Source organism: Orcinus orca, chromosome 6 (assembly GCF_937001465.1).
Source record: "Orcinus orca chromosome 6, mOrcOrc1.1, whole genome shotgun sequence".
Classification (NCBI taxonomy): domain Eukaryota; kingdom Metazoa; phylum Chordata; class Mammalia; order Artiodactyla; family Delphinidae; genus Orcinus; species Orcinus orca.
This window is the reverse complement of record NC_064564.1, coordinates 97,828,886-97,850,199: the sequence shown is the minus strand read 5'-3', so window position 1 is coordinate 97,850,199 and position 21,314 is coordinate 97,828,886. Positions and strand designations below refer to the sequence as shown.

Genomic DNA, 21,314 nt, shown 5'->3' with positions numbered 1-21,314 from the left:
GTTTTTTATCATAAATGGGTGTTGAATTTTGTCAAAAGCTTTTTCTGCATCTATTGAGATGATCATATGGTTTTTCTTCTTCAATTTGTTAATATGGTGTATCAAATTGATTGATTTACATATATTGAAGAATCCTTGCATCTCCGGGATAAATCCCACTTGATCATGGTGTATGATCCTTTTAATATGTTGTTGGATTCTGTTTGCCAGTATTTTGTTGAAGATTTTTGCATCTACATTCATCAGTGATATTGGTCTGTAATTTTATTTTTTTGTAGTATCTTTGTCTGGTTTTGGTATCAGGATGATGATGGCCTCATAGAATGAGTTTGGGAGTGTTCCTTCCTCCGCAACTTTTTGGAAGAGTTTGAGAAGGATGGGTGTTAGCTCTTCTCTAAATATTTGATAGAATTCACCTGTGAAGCCATCTGGTCCTGGACTTCTGTTTGTTGGAAGATTTTTATTCATAGTTTCAATTTCATTACTTGTGTTTGGTCTGTTCATATTTTCTATTTCTTTCTGTTTCAGTCTTGGAAGGTTATACCTTTCTAAGAATTTGTCCATTTCTTCCAGGTTGGCCATTTTATTGGCATAGAGTTGCTTGTAGTAGTGTCTTAGGATGCTTTGTATATCTGTGGTGTCTGTTTTAACTTCTCCTTTTTCATTTCTAATTTTATTGATTTGAGTCTTCTCCCTCTTTTTCTTGATGAGTCTGGCTAATTGTTTATCTTCTAAGAATAAAATTCTAAGAATTTTGTTTATCTTCTCAAAGAACCAGCTTTTAGTTTTATTGATCTTTGCTATTGTTTGTTTCTATTTCATTTATTTCTGCTCTGATCTTTATGTTTTCTTTCCTTCTGCTAACTTTGGGTTTTGTTTGTTCTTCTTTCTCTAGTTCCTTTAGGTGTAAGGTTAGATTATTTATTTGAGATTTTTCTTGTTTCTTGATGTAGGCTTGTATAGCTATAAACTTCCCTCCTAGAACTGCTTTTGCTGCATCCCACAGGTTTTGGATCGTCATGTTTTCATTGTCATTTGCCTCTAGGTATTTTTTTATTTCCTCTTTGATTTCTTCAGTGGTCTGTTGGTTATTTAGTAACGTAGTGTTTAGCCTCCATGTGTTTGTGTTTTTTACTTTTTTTCCCCTGTAATTCATTTCTAATCTCATAGTGTTGTGGTCAGCAAAGATGCTTGATATGATTTCAGTTTTCTTAAATTTACTGAGGCTTGATTTGTGACCCAAGATGTGATCTGTCCTGGAGAATGTTCCATGCGCACTTGAGAAGAAAGTGTAATCTGCTGTTTTTGGATGAAATGTCCTATAAATATAATTAAATCTATCTGGTCTACTGTGTCATTTAAAGCTTCTGTTTCCTTATTTATTTTCATTTTGGATGATCAGTCCATTGGTGTATATGAGGTGTTAAAGTCCCCCACTATTATTGTGTTACTGTCGATTTCCTCTTTTACAGCTGTTAGCAGTTGCCTTATGTATTGAGGTGCTCCTATGTTGGGTGCATATATATTTATAATTGTTGTATCTTCTTCTTGGTTTGATCCCTTGATCATTATGTAGTGTCCTTGTCTCTTGTAACATTCTTTATTTTAAAGTCTATTTTATGTGATATGAGTATTGCTACTCCAGCTTTCTTTTGATTTCCATTTGCCTGGAATATCTTTTTCTATCCCCTCACTTTCAGTCTGTATGTGTCCCTAGGTCTGAAATGGGTCTCTTGTAGACAGCATATATATGGGTCTTGTTTTTGTATCCATTCAGCAGGCCTGTGTCTTTTGGTTGGAGCATTTAATCCGTTCACGTTTAAGGTAGTTCTCGATATGTATGTTCCTAAGACCATTTTCTTAATTGTTTTGGGTTGGTTTTTGTAGGTCCTTTTCTTCTCTTGTGTTTCCTACTTAGAGAAGTGCCTTTAGCATTTGTTGTAGAGCTGGTATGGTCGTGCTGAATTCTCTTAGCTTTTGCCTGTCTGTAAAGCTTTTGATTTCTCCATAGAATCTGAATGAGATCCTTGCCAGGTTGAGTAATCTTGGTTGTAGGTTCTTCCCTTTCATCTCTTTAAGTATATCATGCCACTCCCTTCTGGCTTGTAGAGTTTCTGCTGAGAAATCAACTGTTAAACTTATGGGAGTTCCCTTGTATGTTATTTGTCATTTTCCCCTTGCTGCTTTCAATAATTTTTGTCTTTAATCGTTGCCAATTTGATTACTATGTGTCTCGGCGTGTTTTCCTTGGGTTTATCCTGTATGGGACTCGCTGTGCTTCCTCGACTTGGGTGGCTATTTCTTTTCCCGTGTTAAGGAAGTTTTCTACTATAATCTCTTCAAATATTTTCTCTGGTCCTCTCTCTCTCTCATCTCCTTCTGGGACCCCTATAATGTGAATGTTGTTGCGTTTAATGTTGTCCCAGAGGTCTTTCAGGCTGTCTTCATTTCTTTTCATTCTTTTTTCTTTATTCTGTTCTGCAGCAGTGAATTCCACCATTCTGTCTTCCAGATCACTTATTCGTTCTTCTGCCTCAGTTATTCTGCTATTGATTCCTTCTAGTGTAGTTTTCATTTCAGTTATTGTATTGTTCATCTCTGTTTGTTCTTTAATTTGTCTAGGTCTTTGTTAAACATTTCTTGCATCTTCTCCATCTTTGCCTCCATTGTTTTTCTGAGGTCCTGGATCATCTTCACTATCATTATTCTGAATTCTTTTTCTGGAAGGTTGCCTATCTCCACTTCATTTTGTTGTTTTTCTGGGGGTTTATCTTGTTCCTTCATATGGTACATAGCCCTCTGCCTTTTCATCTTGTCTGTTTTTCTGTGAATGTGGTTTTTGTTCCACAGGCTGCAGGACTGTAGTTCTTCTTGCTTCTGCTGTCTGTCCTCTGGTGGATGAGGCTGTCTAACAGGCTTGTTGCAACCAAAACATTTCTAATGAATATATCTGATGTTCTCTCAGACTGCTCTCTTTTATTTATTTTATTTTATTTTATTTTATTTTATTTTACTTTTTTTCGGTACATGGGCCTGCCACTGTTGTGGCCTCTCCCGTTGCGGAGCACTGGCTCCGGACACACAGGCTCAGCGGCCATGGCTCACAGGCCCAGCCGCTCCATGGCATGTGGGATCTTCCCGGACCGGGGCACGAACCCGTGTCCCCTGCATCGGCAGGAGGACTCTCAACCACTGCGCCACCAGGGAAGCCCTGCTCTCTTTTATTTTGTGGTCTAATTTGTGAAATTGGATATATTTACTGCTTCCAATTCTCATTTTCTACTCATTCCCTCACCCACTCTTGAAAGTCACCAAGAACCTTCCAGCACCTAGTTTAAAAAGCCATTTCTCAATCCTGCTCTTCCTTGATTACACAAGTGTCATTAACTAATCAACTTCTGTATTCTGGAAACTTCCTCCTTTTTTGGCTTCTATTGCTGATTCATCCCCAAGTTCTTCTGGCTTCTTTGTCTCCTGCCGTTCTCAAATATAAGTGTTTCCCAAGGCTCTGTCTTTTTTCCATTTTACCTCTCTCCCTTAGTAATTTCACCCCCACTTCTAGTTCTAGCTGTGAATACCTTTAACTTAAACAATAGCCCTCCTCACCCCCAAGTTCACGCCAAAGCTTTGTTCTCTTTTCCGAATAAATCCTTGCTCCATGTATGTCATTCCCTTATTTAAAAGTTGATACCTGTCCCCCTCCATTGCCTTCAGAATCAAGACTAGACCCTTGTATTCAAGTCTGACTTTAAAATTTCTCCCTAATTTTGATCCAATCTACCTTTCCAAGCCCATTTTTGTTTGACTCAGATCTTAACTTCATGTAGTTTTCTCATATTCTTCTAAGCACTTGGAGTTGTTCATGTCTGATTTGAAACCCCAGGGCCTAGGAGAATGCCCCGTCAATAGAAAATATTTATTTTGTGTTTGACTAATGAGGGAGTGAACAATTGAATGAATGAGCAAACAAGTGAAGCCTTCTGTCTTTCCCCTGCATCCCCCCACAGCTTTGCCTCCCCTTCCGATTTTGTCCTCGTATTAATCTGACTCAGAGGAAGTTTCTGTCCAGCTCAGAATAGCTTTCTGGTTTCATCCTTTCTGCAGAAGATACTGCTTAATGGCTCAAAGGTTGTTCTCTGTTTTATGAAACAAAACTTTGTGTTCTCAGTTGATTATGTGTCTAGGCTCTCGAGCAAATCCATAGCTATGCTTTTGATATAAGGCTTGGCCCTGCTTAGTCTCGGTTCTCTCTGGAGGTGTAAGAGCCCTCACTTGTAGGTGGAGAGACCTCCTATAATCAAGTATTTCTTAACTTGTGTCTACAGGGTATGGATCCTTTTGAATTAATGGAATACAATGCCTGTATTCTAGGGATCATTAAGGATCTCAAATTGGAATTTTATGCCAACTAGCTAATGGCAAATAAAATCAACTGAATTGATGACAGTGTCCATTAAACTGATCTACCTCCCTGTAGTCTAATTCCAGAGTCATCCAGCAAGCCTCTAACTATAACATGGATATCCATGTCCCAAGAAATTTTCTTGAGAATGGAATTTTTCGTTGAATAGCGTTAACTTAGTATGGCGGTTATAGAGTTATTTTTTAAAAAAAAAAGAAAGAAAAAAAAAGAAAAAAAAAAGAAAACTTGAGATTATTTATGTCATAATATCAAATGAGTCTACTTCTAAATTTCATTTATAGTTATATGTAATCATATCTCCAGAAGGATTCATACCTGGATCAATTTAGATATCATTTGAAAACCTGTGGAAAAGATTTGTAATGGTTGTTCCATTTGACAAAGAATATCAATCTTCAGTGCAAAAGACAAAGGCACAAAAAAAGGAGGTGGGAGAGGTAATAAAGACACAGTATTACAAATCTTTTACCTCTTTGGACTCCACCCCCAGAACTGGGTAACTGAACAGCCCTGTAGGGCTTCTGCAAGGTCCCCATTTCTAACCATTACATCCAGAGCTACAGGCGAACTATGAGACCCCTGAAATTCCCCTCAGGCTCTACCTGTTAGTGGTCTGCACTGGAAAATCATTGGAACCAGAGGAAGTTTGGGGTGGCCAGGCCAAAAGACTAGTCCCTGTGAATTTCCCTCCTCTCTCAATAGAATTGACTATGAAGGCTGCCAGTGACGTTCACTGTTTCTCTGGGAATAGAGAAAAATTAAATATACTTCTTTGAGAGCACTTCTATAAATGTGCTCCTCTCTTTCTTCTGGGATGGCACAACTGAAAATTGGCTTATTGAAGCAGTTAAATACTATTTATCTAGTATTAAAAAAACCCTAGAATCTAGCTTCGATGGAGTAATGTTATAAAAAATGTCTTTACGTTTATGGTAAAACACCTGGCAACAAGCCACTGTCCATTAATGCCTTTTAAAATGTACACTGTCTAAAAAGCCTTATGATAATTCCTGATAGGACATAGAGTTAGGAGAATGTAGAGTTAGGAGAATGTTTGCCTCCCTTGAAAATATGATCAGCTTCCTCTCATTAGATCCGAAGACTTAGGGAATCCCTTGGGTTTCTGTTTCCATCGTTGCCAAAAATCTCAGGATTACCTCCTCTACTCAAATGCAATAGCCCCCTTACGTGCAGTTTCCTGGCATTTCCTAACTGCCGTCTCCACACTGGATCATCCTTTAATGGTTCTGTTTTTTTATCTTGGCCTTGAGTCTAGCTCATTTCAAATATTTGCAAAATACATAGACTATAAACAAAATAAAACATTAAAACCTAAAACAAATGAAGCTACATAATCATGACCTAGGGTCATGGTGGATGATGGGCCTTCCCTGGTGCTGGAAGTTTTCATGCAGGGGTTAGATGAACATCTGGCTGGGATGCGCTATAAACAACAGCTATAATTATTTCACAGTTTTAGGGCAAAGGACAGCCAAAACAAATTCTAGGTAATAAATAAGGTGGGTTTGTGTCCTCATCTAGGACATCACAGCATGTTCTAGTAAGATTCATTGTGGTTAAAAAAAGAAAACAAAAGAAAAAGAAAACAAAATGTGCATTCCTGTGGTGTCTGTCAGATGGGGCATCCAAAACCTTGGCTGATTTTTGTAACCAGAATAATACACTATATGCTATTATGAGTAGTTCATAAATTTGGTTTACAGGCCCTCTTAAAATCTGTAGACCCTCTTAAAATCCAGTGGAGACTATAAACTCTCTCTCTCTCTCCAGAAAAATATACGTATAAACTGAAATGTGCACGTAATGCCTAGGGTATTCAATGAGCCTCTGAAGCCCATCAGTAGATCCTCTATGTGCATTGCGTTGCTTCTAGCGAAAGTTGGTATGTCTATGTAGAGGAAAGGAAGACTAAAAAAGATTTAGCAAGTCTTGGCCAACTGCTTAAATATGGGCCAACTCTCAAAAGTTGCCTCCCTCTTTTCATTTTTTGATATGAGCGTAAGATGTTTTCCTAAAGCAGTTAGGAAAGGTGGCAGTGATGGGATATGAGTACATAGATGCTAATACATGAGTTATTCAAAAATGAGTAATTCAGAAGAACTGAGCTCTCATATGGAATGAGAAGAAGCTCTTGCCCTTTTATGTGTATGAATCGCAGGGCTCCAGCTGAGGTCATGGAAGTCATTTCCAGCAAGCACCCTTCCTGAAGTTGGTACAGAGATAAAAGGAATCCAAAGTAGGTGACACCATCTAGTGCTAGAAAGAGGATAGGCTTGGAAGCAGAGGTCCCGTACGCAGTGTCTTCAAGGGCCAGGCAGGGACAATAGGTGACACAGTAGGAAGTGAGGAGGAGGTGGTCCCTGGAGAATCACCCTCCCAAATGCTCTTTGTTCAAGTGCATAAAAAACAAGGTTTGACACACAGACACACACACACACACACACACCCCTGCAAAAGAGTGTCTGCGGCTGGCTTTTGCCATCTCTGGAGTCAGATGATTGTAGGTTGAATTCCAGGTCTGCTTCTTATTAGTGGGGGACCTTGGGAATGTGTCTTAACCACCTTAAGGCTCAGTTTCATTCTTTGTGAAATAGAGACAGTATCATGTGTCTTTGAACTATTGTCATAAAAATTTGTGATAATGTAAATAAAGTGTCCAGCACTAGTCTTTGTACATACTATAAAATGTAGCTATTATTAGAGACCCAGGATCTAACTGTGCACCTATCTTCCTGAAAATGTCTGGGTAAATAGAAATTTAGAAATGAAGGTTACCAGCGACCTGTAAAGCTCTTTTGAGTAACCATAGTATGCATTTAAGCTAAGTTATCTTAGCATTCAGGAGTCACCTACCAATGGTATTCAACCTTAATGGATTGTTTTAGTTACAGAGGGCTTCTGCATGAGGAGGAAAAGAAAAGAATTCTCATATAGTCTTCAGGGCTCTGAGGGGTGCAGGTCCCCAAAAGGGGTTACATATCAGCCCCTTAAGCAGCTGATACATTATCAGAGGTTAATTGACTGGAGGAGGCAAGAACTAAGTGACATGAAGGGAAAGTCAGAGAAGTACAGCAACTATTTATCACCATTTAGCAACCTTTAGCACCATAGCTAAAGATGCAGCTCTCAGCTTTAGCAACGTACAGGCAGTAATTACTTGTGTACCTCTTTTCTCCAGGGCAGGGATTTGGGTGAGGCAAGTGAGGCAAGATATTGCAGGTGTAGGGTGGAAACCTGTCTTTATTTGAATTTTTTTTTTTTTTTTTTTTCTGTACGCAGGCCTCTCACCGCTGTGGCCTCTCCCGCCGCGGAGCACAGGCTCCGGACGCACAGGCTCAGCGGCCATGGCTCACGGGTACAGCCGCTCCGCGGCATGTGGGTTCTTCCTGGACCGGGGCACGAACCCGCGTCCCCCGCATCGGCAGGCGGACTCCCAACCACTGCGCCACCAGGGAAGCCCTATTTGAATTTTTGATGTTTCGTTTATCATGGGTTTTTTGCATTAAATGTTAATACTTTTTAAAATATTTATTAAGATATTATTTATCGTAATTACTAAGTTTTTGGCATCCCTTACATTTTCCACCCTAGTCCCAGCCCTGTTCTTCTCTGAATTTTAAATTGTTGAACTAAAGGAGTGTTTCATTCAGTGATTCACAGAAGGATTAACAAGACTCAACAGCATGTTATATTCATAGCTAAGATTTATTACAGCAATAAACACAGAGGTAAAGCAGCAGGGAAGAAAGAAGGGTGTTGTTGGAGTCTAGAAAGGTCCAGCACAGAATTCTGATGTCCTTCCTTGTCCAGAGATACTTAGGAGAGTGTTCTCCCTGGCAGTGAACTTCAGGGACATGTGTGGAATGTCTCTGCCTAGGGATGCCTTTTTGATTCTCTGGGTCTGAGTTTCTTTATGTGGGGACTGGTCACATAGATATATCTTGCTGAGCAACCATAGCTACACAACCAGCCATGACAATGGAAACTCAGGACCCCAACAATAAAACTAGGTGCACATCATCATTATTGACGTTTATGCAAAACAACTTGGCAAGCCAGCAGTGGCATAGTCCATTGCTCCAGATACATGTAACCAAATCATCCATCACTAACACGAGGAACACTTGGAGGACCACATTACCCAGGGGTTGGTGATGGATCAATCGTGGTTCTCTTGGAGACACGCCAGGAGTAAGCAACCACACCTGCTACATTAACTTTTTTCTCACATGGATTCATGCGGAAAATCAAAATGTCACCTTTATGAAAAGTAGCAGTAGGGCTTCCCTGGTGGCACAGTGGTTGAGAGTCCGCCTGCCGATGCAGGGGATGCAGGTTCGTGCCCTGGTCCGGGAAGATCCCACATGCCGCAGAGCGGCTGGGCCCGTGAGCCATGGCCACTGAGCCTGCGCATCTGGAGCCTGTGCTCCGCAACGGGAGAGGCCACAACGGTGAGAGGCCCGCGTGCGGCAAAAAAAAAAAAAAGTAGCAGTAGTGCTAAATTGTAGTAATTGAAGAACATGGCTTGGATCCATGTCAAAAGATTTCCGACTTGTAGCCTAGATCTTGAGATGACCACCCCCCCCACGGTAGAATCTGGGGCTGCAGAGGACAAACTTCCCCACCCAGGTGGAGGAGATACTGCTGCTTTTCATAACTATTTAGCCCCAAAAAGGGAGGACAGAGGGTCATAGCTTTCCAGAGCTATCTTTAGAAGGCAGATGTTAGGCTCACTTCAAATGTGCTTTGCAGAAGGACAGACCTGTCCCTCGAGCAAACACTCCCAAAAAGGGAGAGGAGGATAGGCATGAGCTCATGCCTTTGTCTAGGCTCAGCTGATAAGCGCGCCTTTGAACTTGGGGAGAAGTGAAGGGATATAGGAAACAGGTATATTTTCCCAATAATAGACAGTTAAGCAGATGGTCTAATGGAGGCATGAGAACTAGAGTATATGCCATTGAAAGGAATGGCTCCAAAAGTATTTTTATCCCGAAGAACAAAATTCCATCCCACACTTGCAGTAATGGGCAGGATGACATCTAACCTGGCCAGAGTCCAAAATCACTTGTCCTATTCTCAGTGTAGCTTGAGATGAATTCCCACAACATTAGACTCATGCCTCTTATTCCCTTCAACAGAAAGCCACATCGTCCTGAGTGACTAACTCTCAGGCAGCTTCAGTTGATGGCATAGAATAAGGGTTGGCAAACTATGGCCCCGGGGCCAAATCTGACTCTCAGTTTTACTGGGACACAGCCATGCCCATTTGTTTAACTAATTACCTGCAGCTGCCTTCGCACTACAATAGCTGATTTTGTCGCAGGAAGGGGGACCCCTTCCAGGGCCCGAGAGTGGGCTCTTGTCTAACGCTCGGAAATGAATTGTCCAAGGAGACACATGCGCTGACAAAGCAAGAGACTTTATTGGGAAGGGGAGCCCGGGTGGAGAGCGGCAGGGTAAGGGTACCCAGGAGAGCTGCTCTGCCACGTGGCTCACAGTCTCAGGCTTTATGGTAATGGGGTTAGTTTCCGGGTTGTCTCTGGCCAATCATTCTGACTCAGGGTCCTTCCTGGTGATGTGCACATCGCTCAGCCATGATGGATTCCAGTGAGAAGGATTCTGGAAGGTTGGTAGCTCATATGGACTGGCGTCTCCTCTCTCCTTTCGACCTTTCCCGAATTCTTCCAGTTGGTGGTAGCTTGTTAGTTCCATGTTCCTTACCAGGACCTCCTGTTGTAAGATAACTCATGCAAGTGGTTACTGTCGTGCCTGGCCAGGACGGACGGTTTTGGTCAGTGGTTCCCCTAACAACTTGGGTAGACTTTTTTTTTTTTTATAAAAGGAAGTTTATGGCTGCATTATCATTATAAAAAATGGACTATATTCTTAATGTTATTATATAATTTATAGATTTATATAGAAAAAACTTAGACTTACGTAAAAGTTGCAGATAGTACAGAGAGTTGATTTGAGTAGTTTTGACAGAAACGATATGGCCTACAAAACCTAAAGTGGGTATTATCAGGCCCCTTACAAAAAAAGTTTGTCAACTTCTAACATAAGAAAAAAGCACTTTCGTCCTTATTTATGCTACCAGTGTGCCAAGAAACAGATGCATAGGCAGTTTCTAAATCTGCTACAGGAAAATGAAAGTGAATTAGTATGTTACTGAAGTCTCACAACTGGAACAAGTTGAGAAAAAGGCCAGCATAGATTAGGGAAAAGTGAGTGAACAGATTGCTTTATATGCTCTTTTCTTAAATGCAAGTACATACAAATTCGAGCTGTTTGAAACAGACTATTTCGAAGGGACTGTGTCATCTTGGTTGGATTTTGCTCAACTCCAAAAACCTTAACTGACCTCCTTGCATTTGCAGAGTCTGCCCTGGGTGTTGTGAAAGTCAAAGAGGAGGTGTACAGATACCTGCAATGTGATGCAGATGGTTCTAGGGAAGGAACGGGTGTGGATGGAGTCAGAGAAGGAAGCCAAGATAGGAACAAACGGTGATTAACACTGTCCACCTCTTAGCAGAAGGTTGAGGTACTTTTAAACGTTCTCTTGTTGGACATATCCTTTTCATCTTATTCATCAGTTTTAATGTCTTAATAAACCCTTCCTAAAGAAAAAGAACATCATACTATTTCACATTATAAACTTGTACATACATATACTTCCACAGCCATCCTCCAAGAAGTATCTTGTGTGGGTTGGTTGCTGGGTTTTTTGGTTCGTATTGTGATGGTCGCTATTGCTTGGAGAATTTTGTTGCTGTTGTTGTTGTTTTTAACTCACTACAGAGGTCTGATAATTGTTGAGCTCTCATACAGCTGGTCCAAACATAACTTCAGTGTTGACTCAACTAAATTGCACGTCAACTGGCCAACACATTTTATAGTTATTCTATGAGGACATCACTAGCCAGACTCCTTAATTTATGTTCTCAGAAGTCACTGTCTCTCCAGCCCCTTTGCATTTTCCCAGCGGCAGGAATAAACTCTTTGTAGGTGATTGAATGTCTCTGGCATACAGAACTGCATCTGGTTGCACTTGGGTGGTGGGTAATCAGAGGATGGGTTTCATTTTATTATTCTGTTTTTGTGTATGTTTGAAAATGTCCATGATAAAACTTCAGGGTTTTTTTTTTTTTTTTAACTGATTGTTGGCTATAGTTGGTTCTCTAATGCTGGAACAGCCACTCCATATTCCACTGGTCTTTGCAAACTGGAGCTTGTAATTTTCATTAGCAGTCATTGCTAGGGTGGCAGCCGTACATGAAAAATGAAGGCATTGAGGAGAACAAGGTAAACACTGCTTCCTAATGCTTCAGAGTGGAGCATGTGCTTGAGAGGTACAGCCAAACATTCAGGTTAAAATGAGAAAATATTTTGAGCAGAAATTGTATGTTAACGGCCTTGCATATATATCCTTTCCAAAGAAAGTTACTTATAAAATAAGCTCTTATCCATAAGCTGCTCCTTATTTATTAACTACTTTTATTAAACTCCTATATGCAAAGGCCCATGCTAGACAGGGAGACACAAATATAAAATTTGTCTTTGGCAAATTGGACAAAGAAAGAATGAAATAGATAACACCTAATCCCCGAAACTTAACACAGAATCTTGGACCCGGACCTCAGTGACCAGAAATCAGCATAGTTCAGCTCATTTCAGGCCTAACACCATTAATAGAGCACCTACTCTGGGTAAGGTTCTGGGCTAGATACTAAAACTATGGGCGGGAAAATAAAGTACAGTCCCCATCCTTGGTCTAGTGGGGAAGACAGGTAACAAAATCAACTCTTTAATCGTGGAATGCACTAGAATAGTGGATACTATGAGATGACAGAGAAGGACTTCAGGGAAGTCTTCATGAGTTCAATCTTAAAGGATGCTTAAGATTAGCAAGTGATTTAAAGCTGGGAAGAAGCAGAGAGTTAAAAAATGTCACAGGTACGGGTCAGGAATTATTTGATAATCATATACACCAGTAGTATAGAATTGTAAAATTATCACTAGAATGTGAGCTCCGTGAGGGGCTTTTGTCTTGTTTTGTTCACCGTATGTCTGGCTTATGGTAGGCACTCACTAAGTATTTATTAAATGAATAAATAAATCCAACTATAAAGTGTTGCTAGAGTCCAGAGTTTACGGTAGATAGTGACAGTGGAGCTAGAAAGGACAAGGTCGAGGAATTCTGGTAAAAAGCTTGGATTTTGGGCTTCCCTGGTGGCGCCGTGGTTGAGCGTCTGCCTGCCGATGCAGGGGACGTGGGTTCGTGCCCCAGTCCGGGAGGATCCCACATGCCGCGGAGCGGCTGGGCCCGTGAGCCATGGCCACTGAGCCTGCACGTCCGGAGCCTGTGGAGCTCCGCAACAGGAGAGGCCACAATGGTGAGAGGCCTGCGTACTGCAAAAAAAAAAAGCTTGGATTTTATGATGATGGAGAAACACTCAAGAATTTCACATAGAAAGCATGATGGGATGTGTGTTTTTGAGCTTCAAGGGGGAGAAGAGACCTCAGGGGCACAGACTGGAGAAAGAGAAACCAATTTGTAAGCTGTTACTAAAACCCAGAGGGAAGTTGATGGGATAAAAATCCATGGAATTCAGAGACAAATTTAATGTCACCTAAAGCCACCCGAATGCCTAGCATGAAAAAGACTGGCAATACCAAGTGTTGTCAAGCATGTGGAACAACCAGAACCCTCATCCCCTGCTGGTGGAGTGTACATTGATGCAATCACTTCGAAAAACTGTTGGATATCTCCTACTAAAGCTGAACTCAGGAGTCCCCCTGTCAGGTAGACAACAGAACCCAACAAGAATGGGTGCTCATTGCCCCCAGAGATGTCCCCACAAAGTTGTGGAAAAGGATTTTCCTAGCAGCACTCTTGGTCACAGCCCAAATGGATAAACTGTGTTATAGTCGTGCAACAGAGTACTAAAAAACGGCACTGAAAAATGAATGTATGGCCATTACACAGGTGAATCTCAGAAACATCACGTTGAGTAAAGAAGCCAGACACAGAAGAATACGCACGACATACTGTAGAATTCCATTTATAAAAGTTCAAAAACAGACTAAGCTCAGTTATGGTGAAAAATCCACAACAGTGTTTGGCTTGGGGCACAGGGTGATGACTGGGAGCGAGGGACTAAAGCTCTATCTGCATCTTGATCTGGACATGGTTACGCAAGTGGGCTCTCTTTTGTAATAACTCCCCAAACTGTATGCTGACATGTGTGCAATGTTCTGAATGTATATGGTGTTTTAAGTGACCTCAGTTTCCTGGCTCAGGTACGAGGGTGGGTGATGGTGCCCTGTACTAGGCTTAATGTATCTAAAAGGAAGAGGAGTCACATTCAACAGTAGCCAAGGCTCTTAGTGCACTTGTGGCTTCTGGCTGCCCAAGTCACAGCACAGGCATGCCACAACCCCGTGGTCATGGAAATCACCCCTCCCTGGAAATCTCCCTTCGGGCCTGTGCCTTCCTATTTCTAATACACTCATAGATTGTGCCAGCCCTCTGTGCAGGGCAGTGTCCTCCAAGGAGAGATGCCCACCTTTAGGAGCCCCCAATCTCTCTTTGGTTCCACAATGCTTTTTGGCAGTGGGGGAGATCCTAAGATAAGGAGGCATAATCAGATCCACTAGAGTTATTGCCATAAGAATGACAAAAATATCATCTTCTAGACCACTGCGGGGGGGTGGGGGACTGTCTAGAATTACATGGCGGTGGTCGTGGGGAACAGACACACCTTGGGAACTTCTCATCCCTTCTTTGCCAGTGCCTTTCTTCTGCTCACCTAGTACGTGTGCCCTTCACTGGAGTCAAGCCACTCCTGAAGCAGAGGAGTAGAGACTAGAGACTCAGGAGGAATCTTGGACAGAGGGCACAAGGAAGGATAAACGGGAACCACTGCAAACATAGTACCTTTCCAGCTCCCATGGAGAAAGACAGACTGAGACTGGGGTGAACCCCAAGCCTCTCCCACCCTGCATTCCACCCCAGCATTGGTTAGAGACAAGGGACAAAGTTCCTTTCCAACCAGACCGAGCTGTCTAGAAAGTCCTAATACCCCCAAGCGAAAAAAGTATGCCCAAGCTCCCAACCTCCAGCCTCATGGAGGATGCCAAGTCTTCCTTTGCCTCACCTTGGTCAGGAGTTTCCTGGCAATGGGTTCAGTACTTTGGTCAGTTGGCTAAGCTTAGCATCCTTTTCCTGTCCCCAGCCAAGTCTGGTCATTCAGGTGGCCAAGCCCTGCCTATGTTATTGCCAGGACTTCTTGTCTTGGTACCTGCTCTAGCCTGAGAGGAGTATGAAACTCCCTTCATGCCCTAGAGGCACCGTCCCGCTGCCACTGACTCTTAAGAAAGAGCCTTTTGCAGATCCTTTCTGACACCTTCCTCCCCTGGTGGCCAAGGCCAAGAGAACTATTTATAGAGGAGATGGCTATAAACCAGACAACCCAGATAAATCATGAAATTCTCCACCCACTTAGGTAACCCTATTCTCAAGAATCAAAAGAGCAATTTGCTGTTATAGAAGTGGATCCCTGAGCGAGCCGGTAAGTGAAACGGGATCAAGACAGACGCACAGAGTGGGGTTTACTTTCAAGGAACAGAACGAACCATGATGCCCACAGGCACCATGCTGCTATAAGGGGAAGCAGAATCGTTAGATGTGGCCATAGTTTCTTCTCTGCTGCACACTGAGCACTGAAGTTAGTTCTAGACTTTTCTAACCCCTGCCCCCAATGTCCTAACACCATTTCTGGCTGCTGAAACCTCCCTCACTGGAAACTCAAGTCTTCACCCAATCTCAGCCTCATTTTACCCACACTCTTCCTTCTCTCCACCCACCTCATACAACTGGTACTAAACTGATCATGAATAGTTAAGGGTCTCTAACTTCCATATTTCATCAAACGTAAGATGTGCATTGACAGAGGCACCCTTATTTTATCTCCTACTGAAAAGTGTTCCAAATAAAATATACCATCCCCTGTGAAATGCATCCTGATTCAGAGATGTGAGAATTTGAAAAGAAAATGTGCTTCTATGAATCAATTAATTAAACTATTACCTGGGCTAAAGTCAGGGCATGGGAAATCACAAGCCATTTGATTTCAGGGGATCATGTATATGAATTAACAAGCCCTCAAGATCAGTGTATAAACGCTCTGAGAAGTTTCAGCGATTGGGTTTCCTCATTTCCAACAACATGATATGTTTTAGATCTTAATTTAGAGGAACATCGTGGAGAATTATATAAATCTGGCAAAATATTAGCATAAACAATTTTGAAAAGCTGCCAAATAATTAAAACATCAGGAATTTAATGTGTTTTAATGTATGTTTAAAGTATCTTGCAGATGATGGAAATGAGTAGAGGATAAGTTTATAACCAGGAACAAAATTCCTCAAAGCTTCATCTTTGCCATGTTTGAACCAATAACTATTTCACCTTTGTGTATCTGTGAACAGATTTTTGAACTTTGTGGAACTGATGCTAAAAAACTGGAAGAAAAGATTCGAGAACTAATGTAAGCTGATCTCCAAGACAAGACATACTTGCAACGTTTTAAAAGGCCACCGTGAATGTGTTTGTGTTTTTATTTCCAGCAAACATTGTAGTGTTCTATTGATCTCTCTCCTAATGCTTTACAGGTTGAATCCCATATTGCCATCTCACTGCAAAAATTGTTGGAACTCTTGTGCTATCAGAGATTGTGGCATTTGCATTCTCTCACTCGGCCGTTCCACTTACTCTGAGCACATTCCTTACGCAGCGTCCTTCATAGCAGAGGCCCTGCACAGCTAAGGAATACCAGCTCAGTGAGAAAGTTTTCCAGAGACTGTGGAAGATGGGATCCACCTCAGCAATGAAGAAACAAATAACTGTCTTATTGGCCTGGTGCACTCCAAATACATAGAGGCCTCTTCCCCATTGAGTCATTGTTTGTAGTACCAAATTCTCCAGTACATCACCTTATATTAGAAATGTGTCATTGGATAAAAGCACATATAAACAGCTATGCTTACATATATAAAAACTTATTACATGCTAGGCAATATGCCAAGCCTGTAGCCGAAATTCAGCCGCTGTACACTGATACTGAATGGAATCTTGGAGACAGTTTTGGATGAAGTAGAAGAGAATTGCTTTACTGCTTTGCTGGGCAAAGGGGGCCACAGTGGGCTAATGCCCTCAAAACTGTGTGTCCTGACCTGAAGGGGGTAGTGAGGAGTTTTATAGTAAATGGTTCAAAGAGGAGGGCGCGATCAGCTCGTGGACATTCTTCTGACTGGTTGGTGGTGAGGTAACTGGGAGCCAGTAGCATCAACCTTCTGATTCCAGCAGCTCTGGGGTCTGCATGCTTGTGGGCAGCACACAGTAAACTTCTTCCACCTGGTGGCGGTTTCGGTACAGTATGTCCCTTACATACGAACCTTCAAGTTGTGAATTTTCAAAGATGCAAACGTGAGTTCGCATGTGCAGTCACGTAAGTTAGTTCACGTGTCTGGCGTACATTGTCATGTGCGTGCATCCTCTACAAGTGGTTGTGCTTTTGTGTACTTTACAGTACTGTATAGAGTACAGTAGTACAGTATCTTTATTTCAAGCCCAGGATGTCCAGAAGCAAGCATAAAAGCAGTGGTGATGTAGCTGGTACTACTTTAATTTTCAAGGTACCGTACTGTAAGATTAAACGTTTTCTTTATTTTTGTGTTTGTTATGTATTATTTGTGTGAAAAGTATTATAAACCTATTACAGTACAGTATTCTAAAGCCAGTTGTGTTAGTTGGGTACCAAGGCTAACTTTGTTGGACTTACGAACAAAAGTGGACTTAGGAACACACTTTCGGAATGGAACTCATTCGTATGTAAGGGACTTATTGTATCTGCAAAACAACTCATAGATATTGTTTTATATATATCCCTTGAGCGGGAACCGGGAACTCGTCCCAAGGCCACACTATTGTTTATTTTGTTTGTTTTTGTTTTTTGCGGTACGCGGGCCTCTCACTGTTGTGGCCTCTCCCGTTGCGGAGCACAGACGCGCAGGCTCAGCGGCCATGGCTCACGGGCCCAACCGCTCCGCAGCATGTGGGATCTGCACGGACGGGGGCATGAACCCGCGTCCCCTGCATCAGCAGCCGGACTCTCAACCACTGCACCACCAGGGAAGCCTCGCACTATTGTTTCTTGACTCCTCCTCCCTTGTCTCCGCATCCCCTCCCTTCCCTGATTAGCAACTATTTGAACCTGCCCCTTGGAACTCAGGGAAGGTCATGGAGGCTGAATGAAGCGTATTTCCAACAAACAAGAAACGGAACACAGAAAGGCTTTTGTGCCCAGGAGGCTCACAGGATCCTGCTCAGTTTCAAGCCTTTTGCATCCATCACCCTGTTTAACCTTTGCAACAATCCTGTAAGTAGCCATGTACTAATAAATGTTTAATTGGCTCTCTGGGAAGAAAAAAGTTCCAGTTTGTAGTGATTGCCAATTTCGTTGGTGTAAATACTTGGTAGATTTCAAGCTACCAAATGATGTCACTAAACATGGAGCTGGGAAAAGATGGGCCTAATAGGCTCTCGTGAGCTGCTTAAGATTTAGATCCAGGACACCAGTACCTACAAATGAGGTACTACTTTTATCCCTCTCTTCTTACAGAGAATAGAAGACACAATCTAGTTAAATTGAAACCGTGCAACTCAGATTGGGAATTGAACCCACGGGCCAGGACTCAAACCCAGCCAAAACCCAGATTGGGACTTAAACCCATGTTAACTGAGATCGCACACCTGGCCTCAGAACTTAATCAATTTCAGGTTCTTGATGTCTCATTGCAGAAATAATTCAGTGAGAGACAAAGTGATAGGTAAGAAGTGGATTTATTTAGAGAGAGATACACTCCCCAGACAGAGTGTGGGCCATCTCAGAAGGCGAGAGTGGCACCAGGGTACGGGGTTGTCAGTTTTTATACGGGTGGATAATTTCATAGGCTAATGAGTGCGAGGAGTATTCCAACTATTTGGGGGAAGGGATTGGGATTTTCAGGAATTGGGCCACTGCCCACTTTTTGACCCTTGCGGTTGGCCTTGGAACTGTCATGGCGCCTGTGGGTATGTCATTTAGCTTGCTGATGTGTTACAATGTGCATATACTGAGGCTGAAGGTCTAGTGGAAATCGACTCATCTGCCATCTTGGACCCATTTGGTTCTAATCAGTTTCTGTCATGTCCTCGGGCTACGTCATTCTTTTAAAGGTTGTGCCCTGCCCCCTTCCATCCTGTTTCAAAATGACTTGCCCAAATTTTCCCAGAAGAATCCAGTGCTTTGAAATTTCTTTCATCTCTTCTAGGGGATTGATAGGAATTTCTTCTCCCTTCAGGAGCACTGCCCTGGCATGTGGTGAAATGTCTCATTTACATATATCTCAGTAACACAATGTAATCCAACTTCCTTTCCTGGGTCCTGTAAAGCACTGGGTTGCTGCATTCTGAGAAAACAGGGATTTGCAGTCTTGCCTCCAACAATGACTAGTCCCTTTACCGGTCCCAAATGTATATCCTCCTGCTGTGTGTTCAGGCCTTTCTGCATCCACAGTAACTTTTCATTTCAATACTGACAGTGTATTCTTTTAAAAGACATTTGAAACTCAACCTATAGGGCATCAACAAGGCTCCTAAATTGATCCAGGTGACCACACATGAATAGCTGCGGCTGAGTCTGTGCACACACAGACAGTGACAACCAAGTCAGACCTGCCACCTGGTCCACTGTGATTGTGAGATGCCACTCCTTGTCAGGGGCGTCTCAATTTCAAAGATGTTAAAATGTGAAATAATGTGCACCTGGAGTAGTCAAGCTCCTTGATCTCACAATTAAATGTTAGCTCAAGAGCAAAAGGTTGGGGGCTTCCCTGGTGGCGCAGCGGCTGAGAGTCCGCCTGCCGATGCAGGGGACACGGGTTCGTGCCCGGGTGCAGGAGGATCCCACATGCCGTGGAGCGGCTGGGCCCGTGAGCCATGGCCGCTGAGCCTGCGCGTCCGGAGCCTCTGCTCCGCAGCGGGAGAGGCCACAACGGTGAGAGGCCCGCCTACCGAAAAAAAAAAAAAAAAAACTAGCAAAAGGTTAAAAGCAAACTGTCATAAAAAGGCTGTTGTACTCCTTCTGAATGATAAATTGATCTCAGTCCCTTGAAATGCAAGTATCAGTTAATCAATGTTTGCCTCACTAAGGAAAGGACAAACAGAGGAGGACTCCCGCAGGGAGCAGGGAGGGGTACAGCTCTCTTGACCTTTCTTTAACCTTGAGTTGCTTATCTTGACCCTTAGGATGTTTAAGCTGAAACACTCTCATAGGATGGGAGCATGTTCTCTTTCTCATCTCTGATTTGCTGGTATTCAGCCCAATGCACAGACCAGAGGAGATCCAGAAGACACGAAACTAAATTCAATATGGAACCCTGAATGGGAACCTAGAGCAGAAAGAGGCATAAGTGGGAAAAAATGGTGAAGTGCAAGTAAAATCTGGTGTTTAGTCCTCAGTAACATACCAGTGTTGGTTTCTTAGTTTTGACATATACTATGATAATTTATTAACATCAGGGGACTGGGTGCGAGGTATATGGGAACTCTCTTTACTCTCTCTGCAGCTTTTCTGTAAATCCAAAATTATTCCAAAATATAAAATTTATTTTTTAAGATGCCTCCGTAACGTGGCTATAGGGGAGAAGCACTAGTGTTTTGTGAGCGCGTGTTATCCCTACTTGACCATGATGTGACCTGGGAGTGCTTTCCCATGAAATGACTGTTGACCTGATGTCTTAAAAATGAGGAAGTGTTTTATGAAAATCACAGGTCGCAAGGTTAAAAAGCCTGGGACTTGGAGATTAGAAGATTGTTTTGATTCCAAGAAAGTTTTTTTTTCTTTTTTACTAAAAAATCTTAATTATTTTTAGTGATGCCTTAGGCAGAGTAGGGCGTCCCCAAAGGAAAAGAACCAGATATAGCTTTTTAAAAATTTATTTTATTGAAGTATAGCTCATTTACAATGTTGTGTAATTTCTGCTGTACAAGCAAAGTGATTCCGTTGTACGTATATATACATTCTTTTTCATGTTCTTTTCCATTATGGTTTGTCCCAGGATATTGGATCTAGTTCCCTGTGCAATACAGTAGGGAGATACAGTATACAGATACGGCTTTTTGACATAAGAGAAGCCATTTTAGGCCTAAACCATTTTGTGATCTAAGCCTGGCCATAATGCTTGCCCTTGACTAGATCTCAGTAATTAATGATCTTAAGGGAACAAAGGAATGAAAAGTAGTCAAGAAACAATAGTTCAGAGATAAAATAGAGTCCTAGTTCCTCCTCAAGGGATATACATCACAATCTGATACAGATCTTTGAGTTCTGCAGGAATTAAGACCCCTACCCAGGTGGAGGATGTAACTATGCTGAGACCCCAGATTGGTTGGGGCCTAAGGAAAGAGGATGGTGACCTCTGCTGACCCTCCTGACTTCACTCAACTAAAGCTTGGACTCTGTCAACCTTTGCCCCAATTCTGTGATGAATTCTCTTCAGCTCAAGTCCCTTCATAAATATGCATGTACCCTTAGCTTAAAACTTTCCCAATTTTGCAGCTGGGGAGACACTGCTTTGGGAAAGATCCCCAGTGTTCTCCTGACTTGCTGCGAGCAAGAAATCCTTCCTTCTCCTGCTCTTCCGTTTGGTTGTGTCTCTTGGCAGCTAACCCAGTTGTTTTGGTAACAATGCCGCCACTTTCCAGCCCAGACCCCGCCTCGGTGGGGCAGATGGGAGCCTTCATGAAGGCTTGAAGGCTTGTTTGAGG

At 42.3% G+C, this 21,314-nt stretch overlaps 1 protein-coding gene across 4 annotated transcripts in view; it reads left to right on the top strand.

Annotated features, from left to right (window-relative positions):
- The window catches only part of LOC101275752 (thioredoxin domain-containing protein 8), a 709,525-nt gene that overhangs the window by 21,512 nt on the left and 666,699 nt on the right, over positions 1–21,314 (top strand). Inside the window, exons 4-7 of one of the 4 annotated variants that reach the window (XR_007477866.1) lie at positions 14,950–15,015; positions 15,935–15,993; positions 17,706–17,883; positions 18,127–19,426. Coding sequence is in view for 3 of the 4 variants with exons in the window: in XM_049711001.1 (XP_049566958.1) it covers positions 14,950–15,015; positions 15,935–15,993; positions 17,706–17,913 (333 nt within the window). In the remaining variant the exon portion in view is untranslated. The other 3 variants (XM_049711002.1, XM_049711001.1, XM_049711003.1) reach the window with 3 other exon arrangements.